Source organism: Uranotaenia lowii, unplaced genomic scaffold (genome assembly GCF_029784155.1).
Source record: "Uranotaenia lowii strain MFRU-FL unplaced genomic scaffold, ASM2978415v1 HiC_scaffold_598, whole genome shotgun sequence".
In the NCBI taxonomy this organism is placed as follows: Eukaryota; Metazoa; Arthropoda; class Insecta; order Diptera; family Culicidae; genus Uranotaenia; species Uranotaenia lowii.
This window is the reverse complement of record NW_026598531.1, coordinates 16550-24363: the sequence shown is the minus strand read 5'-3', so window position 1 is coordinate 24363 and position 7814 is coordinate 16550. Positions and strand designations below refer to the sequence as shown.

The window sequence follows — 7814 nt, the reverse complement described above, 5'->3', positions numbered from 1 at the left end:
AGAGTAGTGGCATGAGGCCAAATCCGTCTAGCAGATTGTTGGGACGTTGTGGGCCTTCAGGAGAGGAAGCAGCCGCTTCTGGAGGAACTCTTTTATGTATGTTGAGCTACAACTTCCTGGCACGGGTTTTGGAGGACTTGTTCGCGATTAGGGGCCTTTTGTACCTTGAACGTTCGAATCCCGGCCTTAGTTTTGGCCTTCTGGACAAAACTTCGGCTTAGGTACAGCTTCTTAGCCACATCCTGAACGGAGGCGTTTGGATTTCGGTTGAAGGCCCCAACTACGCGGTTGTGATTTTTGGTGTTGTACGGAATACTTTTCCCTTTACTTCTGGGCTTTCAATCGGTTGTCAATCGTTCCTCGAACCGCTTGATCACTCGCGACACCGTGGAATTCGCGATTCCCAACGTTTTAGCGATGCAACAATGCGAGAGATCCTTGTCTTCGTGATGAATGCGCAAGATTCAATCACGCACGAGCTGTTCTTTTGACTCTATTTCCGCGAGTTTTGATCACACGACTTGAAAACTTGCAGGATGTAAACAATGCACTTTGAACTAAAACCACCCAAATTTTCATGTAATTCAACGCAACGGTTAAAAACGTCCGTGGACTTACAAAATTTCCTTAACCTCGTTGAAGGTGGCGGAATTCGATCCAAAACGACCGCCCCAGGAATTTGCTCAAAAATGTTTTCCTTCAAATTTCAATGTTGCGGGTTTTAATGAAATCATGTTTGTTTTTCAGAACAAAATGTTAAGTTTTCCCATACAAACCCAAAAGTTTAAACTTATTCATGTAAACGTTACTTTAAAATTCGGTCAAAAATGATGAATGAGTTTTGAACTAAAACGAAGCTTTTAAGACCTCAGGGTTTGATGGATGAGGAATTCGAAAATGACCCCAAATCGTCTCAGTTTACTGTGTGTACCTTAATTCAAAACTTTGAAAACTTTAACGCCTCCTTTCCTCTTTTCTTGCAGCAAGATCCCCTGTCACACCGGATCATCGAGAAACGGCGGCGGGACCGGATGAACTCCTGCCTGGCCGACCTGTCCCGGCTGATTCCGCAGCAGTACATGCGCAAGGGACGTGGCCGGGTCGAGAAAACCGAAATCATCGAGATGGCTATCCGACACCTGAAGAACCTCCAGAACCAGGAATGCATTCGAGAGTCCTCTTGTACGGAACAGTACCGGCTCGGGTACAACGATTGTCTCACGGAGGCCGCCAAATTTATGTTACGGGAGCGGGGCGAGGAAATGTGCTACCGCATGGCCGCACATCTGAAGGATCACTGCAACGAACTTATGAAGGGTTAGTAGGGAAGTTTCTCGATTAAGTTCATACTCTAATGGCTTTTCGTTGAAATTTTAGGTGAAATTATGAAGAGTCGCTGTGCTTCAGAGGTGCCAAACGGTGGAAGTCCAGCATACTTGCATCACGGTCCACTATCCCAGCTCAGGGATATGCTGTCCTGCCCGTCAGATATCGAGCAAAGTAGTAATGACCATCACGACATTAAGGACTTGAGCTGCCGAAGTTCTGGCAACAGTAGCAACCCACCGCAAGCCGCAGTGATTACTTCGACAGCACCCATCAGTGTACAACATCTGGACACGTCCAGCAATCACTCGACGATGGACTATGAAGGATCGTCACCCTCTCGCATTTCCAATGGTTCAACTAACGGTCAATTGCATCACATCCCCCAGGACACCAACAACAACATCAATGCCCAGCACGAGAGCGTACTGCGAACGATTCGGATGAGGAAGTTCTCCGAAAATTCCCCTGAACACGATCACAGCCACAACAGTTACAAATTCAAGAACTACATTCAGCAACGTTTCTCGCACGAGAATGGTAACGAAAATGGTCATATTTCGGAAGTGGCACACAGTCCCTCGTCGCTGCATGAAGATCACTCATTGGCCGATCTTCCGCAACCTTCGGGAGTTCTGGTCAAACCACTTACCAATGGTTTGAGCAGCAAGGGTTCTCTCATGAACGGCACTGATGAACCACTTTCGCTGAAACGGAAAGTCGCCTGTATAGATCAGCAACAGAATTCCCCTCCTCATCATCGGGGGGATCCGGATCTCAGCGATCTGGACCCGAAGCAGCACACGAAGAACGCTCTCACGGAAATCAAAACCGAGCACGGCGCTCCCCTGAAGTCGGCCTTCGCGTCCTACATGGTTCCGATTTTTGCCTGTCACACACAGGGTTTCTATATTCCGCTGAACGTCAGCTACGAAATGTTACTGCCATACTTGAACGGGATCGATCTGTTCTGCAAAGCGGCCTACCGCCAGATGCCCCCACTGCACCCGATCAGTATCAGCGTCAACTACGCCCCGATCGGATTGGTGAAGGCGGCGGTCAACGGAATGAACACCGTTCCCGGCAAGGTCAATCTAGTCGATACGATGGTAGGCGGTTGCTAATCATCCTCGGGTAAGGGTTCAAGTTGAAAATTTGAAAAAAAAAAAACGGCATTAGCTGGAAGGGGGGTTTGAAGACATTTGAAGCTGGTTGACAAGGTTTGCTTTGAAGGTTGGAAGATTCTGATGATAACGAGATTAATTTTCTTTTCCGCATTTCTGAGTCTAAAGGGTTATTATTATTATTATAATTTATTTGAGACCTTTTAACCACCCGGGTCATTCGGGTCTAAATGAGTCTAAAGGGTGAAACGGTCAAAATTTGATCAAGGGAAAACGCGTGTAAATCGGTGAAATCGTTTATTTAAAAAAATCAAATTAAATTTCTTTTTCAAGTTTAATTAGTATAAAATTCAGGAAAAATATTCAGTTAGGCTTCCGCTTTTCCAAATCCGAATTGCCGGGCCTTACGCTTAACCCCTGCCATCAGATTTTGTACAGCCACCTTGTCCACCTTCTTCGCCGCAGAAAGCCAGTTTGTCTTGAACTGCTGCTCGTTCTTAGCAGTTTTTTGGGTCTTCTTTAGGTTCCGCTTGACAACAGCTCAGTATTGATCAATTGGGCGGAGCTCTGGCGTGTTGGGAGGGTTCTTGTCCTTGGGAACCACCTGCACGTTGTTGGCGGCGTACCACTCCATGGCCTTTTTACCGCAATGGCAAGATGCCAAATCCGGCCAAAACAGTACGGAACAACCGTGTTTCTTCAGGAAAGGCAGCAGACGTTTATTCAAACACTCTTTCACGTAAATTTCTTGGTTGACAGTCCCGGAAGCTATGAAAATGCGGCTTTTCAAGCCACAGGTACAGATGGCTTGCCAAACCAGATATTTCTTCGCGAACTTTGACAGTTTCATGTGCTTGAAAATATCTGCTACCTTTTGCCGTATAAAACTCCTGTCCCGGAAGCTGCTTGTAGTCGGCTTTGACGTAGGTTTCGTCGTCCATTACCACGCAGTCAAACTTCGTCAGTATCGTCGTGTACAGCCTCCGGGATCGCGCTTTGGCCGTCGTATTTTGTTTATCGTCGCGATTTAGAGTCACTACCTTCTTGTAAGTCGATAGTCCGGCTCGTTTTTTGGCTCGATGCATGGTTGTAACCGATACACCCAGTTTATTTGCGGCAACTACCGGCTACCGGCAACTCTCTTTGTCGTCTCAGCGGCTTCCGGTTTTCGATTTTCCCCCGATCCAGACTTCCTGTCTGTCGACAAACGTTTCCCAAACACTTTAATTACATTTGTAACGGTTGATTTGGCAACTTTTAGCGATTTTGCCAGCTTTGCGTGCGAGTACCTCGGATTTTCGCGATGCGCGAGCAAAATTTTGATACGCTGTTCTTCTTCCTTGGACGACATTTTGACCACTGAAGTGTGGATTCCAAAATCAAAATAGGAGCAACATTCTACACACACACCTTCAAAATGAGGGGTGTTCAGGTTTTTTAAATGCAAAATTGAAAGAAATACGTCAAGTTGATATTGACCAAATTTTGACCGTATCACTTTTTAAATGCTGAATCTGTTGTATTCATAATTTAGATTCATTTAGTATTTTCTTTTCAACCTTATCTCTATTACATTTAATTATTCATTGCAGTCATGTCGTAGTAATCTACCTCCAGGCCACCCATGTGGTAATGATCGCAAAAGATATTTGAACAAGGGGAGGAATAAAGCGTGGAGTTCCTACCAAACGCTTCAAAAAGGTTGGATCTCACCAAATAGGTTTTCGTCGACAGGACACATTAATGTCAATCGCTAATTTGGAACCGTACATCTTAAGTTGGCAGGAGCCAGTCTGATGCTGTTTTGAAGTCGGAATCCACTGCAGTCTAAGTTTCTGAAGATGTTTTTTTTCTCCCCACTTCCTGTTTTTTTTTTGCAACAGGACACTTCACAATTTTGTACACCTTAGCGGTTATTTTAAACTGGGTACGATACTGGTTATTCCTTATTTTATCTTCCTCAGTTAGAACTACTTTTTTAAAGAGCTAAAATTGGTGACGTCCGTGCGAGTCAACGCCTACTCGAACTCCTCGAGCCCGGTCTTGCCTGACGATAAACTCGATTATTAAATGTTTTATAGTATTTTCATATTCAGATTTAGATTTCGAGTACCGTTACTATTTAAAAATTTGAACAGTTTTTCTTCAAAGATTTGTGATGTTTCTTTACATCAACCGAACAACGACTTAAAACTATTGTTACAATCCGATTCTTCGTCAACCAACTTCATCATTCAACCCCTTACTTTCTAGTAGCAGACATTTCGGGAACCTCCCCAAGCCACCACCGGTCATGATTGAGTCACTATCGTGCCATTCCCAACTACCAGCCCGTATCACTAGAACTATGAAAGATCGGCAACCACGCAATGAAGTGCATTTCAGTCATTTTAGGATGCATTTTTAGTCCCACACAAAAGATAACCAATAATACCCCAGAAAAGAAAACAAAACCATAATTAACTCCTTCGGAGTGAGCATCAAATGTACATTTTACTTAACCCCGAAAACATTGAGAATGAAAAAAAAATTAAGAGTAAAATCCTAAGATGAAACAAAAAAAAACAATTTCGGCGAAACGCTTCAAATTTGTTGTAATGATATGTAAAGCTTAGTTCTTTTAGAAATGGGACACTTTCATTTGCTAATAGCTCGTTAACTAGTTATTGGATATTGAAAATTTTGACAGCATTTTGTTGGCTGTAAAAAGTACTATTCGACCTATTTTTTTCAAAATTTAAAATTTACGCGTTTTTGAGATATGTACGATGCGAGAGAAAAAGAAAAAAATAATTTTGCACAGTTTCCTTGAAAATATGTCATTATCAAATTGATAGCTGACAAAACCGTTGATTATTCAAAGAATTACTGAGTTTTTGTGGTGGATAAGTATGCAAACACTGTCAATAATGTCCACAAAGCTCAAATCAAGCATTGGAGAGAAGCACATGATCGGCAACAACGGATAAGTATCATCAAGGAAGTCAAGTCTCATACCAGCACTTTTAATTTTCAATAAACGAAAAACTAAGGGTAGATCGCTGAAATGTCCAAAACAATTTTCTCCGATAAGCTGAAAGTGTCGCCTAGTGATGACTCATTGAAATCCAACCTCAAACAACCATTTTTTGATAGTTCCAAAGCTCATAAGCTGTAAAACCGGTACCGAAAAAAAAACGTTCAAAAATGTGGTCAAAAATAATCAAATTTTTTCATTTCGAAACAACTGTATCCACTTAAATGCTTCCAGTTTCCAGTTTCCAGAGAAGTATTGGACCAAAAAGTATCAGAAATTGAAGAAGGAGGGTGAAGCCACCTAAAATATAGATTTTACGAAGCATAAGTTGGAGAAACTGATCAATACCTTGACTGAAAAAAGTGTGCGCCGGCCAATGGGAGATACCAAGAATAAAGTAGAAATTTCTTTAATAAAAAACGGTAAATATTTTTTTTCAAATTTTTTCATGAAAGATCATAACATTACCTTCTTTTTCTTCATAGAAAGTATTTCGTTCAAACGAATGGTTTTTTAGATACAGGCATTCGTAACTGTCCCATTTCTAAAAGAACTAAGCTTTATTCCAAGGCTTTCGCTGAAATGCAAACAGCCGGTAGATCCGTAACGTTGAGTCGGAACAAATCCACACGAACGACACAACGTAGACTAACAAAGTATGTGTAAATGTATATTTAAACTCAGGTAAACAATATTTGTAACTGAAAGATAAAGATAAAACAGAAAAACAGTCAACCCGATACAAACTCTAACAATGCAGGACGATAGTTAGCGAATCAAACCAATTCACGCAAGGTTAGAACACATGGAAACCGACAATCGGTTAACATTTAGAGTGAAATTGGACAGAAATTCATGCAACAGTTCAAAAAGTTCAAGTTCAAAACAAAACTTTTCAATCACTGGAGGCCAGCAGAGCAAATAGTCAAACGAAGGATCAGAAAAGGAGCAACATGAGCGTTTGAGATGCCCTTTTTTGTTTCACTTTCTAGCCATGCCATATTTTGTCAAAGCAACTTTTTCTTACAAAGAATTGTGAAAACGAAACACACAGTCAGTCAAACAAATAAGTAGACACGCAGTGGTTGTATTTTTTTAGAGAACACTTTTTTTTTATTAACAATTACAATTATGTAAAATAAATCCTTTAATCTGTGATACTGATTAACAAACGGAAACGAAAGATGTTGAAAACCGATGCATCAAAATGCGGAAAACTGACAGCAACGAAGGGCCGGAAATGCAATCGTGTTGCAAAAAAAAACTATGCGAGGCAGTAGGAATCCGATGGCTCAAGAGAGTCATCAGCACCAGAAACGATGTTCTAGAAAACAGGCAAAGCTAAACCATTTGCAGTGTCGTTGTTTCGTGTAGCATAATTTGTTTAGCAACAAAAAAAAAGCTGAATAACGACGCGAAGGAAGAACAGAAGAACGTTTTCTTTCATTAAAATAACACATGAAGACAACAAATTCTTGTACATAGATATGAATAATAAACCAAATAAATTGTCATAAGAAAAGTGATATTTAATTAAGTCCGAACAAATTCTAGCTTAGCTTAGCTTATTCCCACAGTACAACAATGGTGCTGGCCACGTCCTCATAAGCAATAGATGAATTGAAAGAAAATTTTCCAGTGTTCTGCTTTGGTAGAGGATTTTTTTCGGAAGCATTTAAACCCAAATCACCACTGTGAATCTTGGAAGTGATTCACTAATTCATTATGTCTTGTTTTTCATAAACCACTGATGACACCGAAAAACTTAACAACTGATGAGAAACATTCTTCGATTGGTGCAGTTGTAGTTATTCTAGGCTTACCAGATACTTTCAGAAAAAAGCGGGAGATTTAACGAAAACAATCGAGACATCGCCGAAAAAAGCGGGACATACTGAAATCTCTTAAAAATAAAATGTTTATGATCATTCCCGTGTATATGTATATGTTTCTTCAGCTAAAATAGTGCGTAGAAAGTTAATATGTGCATATTTAAAAAGTATGGATAAATGAAATTTGTTTCAAAGATTGCATTCTTAAGAAAACTTTCATTTTTGTAAACTGCAAACACTTCAGTTGAAAATTTTGTAGTTCAGTGTAATTTAAAATCCCAAATTTAAAGAAAGTTTTTATTTTTTTTTCAACGGCCTTTTTTGATCATGCATTCATTCATTGCTTGATTCAAAATGTGTTTTTCACTTGTTAGTTCTGTTCTATTTTAACTGGAATTAGACTTTCTCCGTAAGCTGAACATTCAGGGGATTCTGCTTGGATTCCGGAGAAAAATCCTGAGCCATCATCATTTGGAAGCAACTTAAAGAATATTTCCTTCAATAGAAAAATATTAA

The 7814-nt window shown here is 40.5% G+C and overlaps 1 protein-coding gene across 1 annotated transcript; it reads left to right on the top strand.

Moving 5' to 3' along the window:
• The first annotated feature begins 986 nt into the window (after window positions 1-986).
• On the top strand, window positions 987-6982 carry LOC129760390 (transcription factor cwo). The gene is made up of 2 exons (XM_055758039.1): window positions 987-1317; window positions 1378-6982. Exons 1-2 carry the CDS (start codon window positions 1032-1034, stop codon window positions 2448-2450), a joined length of 1359 nt encoding a protein of 452 aa, XP_055614014.1. The 5' UTR covers window positions 987-1031; the 3' UTR covers window positions 2451-6982.
• The last annotated feature ends 832 nt before the right edge of the window (window positions 6983-7814 follow it).

Excerpts from the sequence above, each read along its gene's own strand:
- LOC129760390 (XM_055758039.1), top strand. The coding sequence starts at position 1,032 with ATGAACTCCTGCCTGGCCGACCTGTCCCGGCTGATTCCGCAGCAGTAC. Across the intron at positions 1,318-1,377 it reads CTGCAACGAACTTATGAAGG|GTGAAATTATGAAGAGTCGC; the intron begins GTTAGTAGGGAA and ends TTGAAATTTTAG.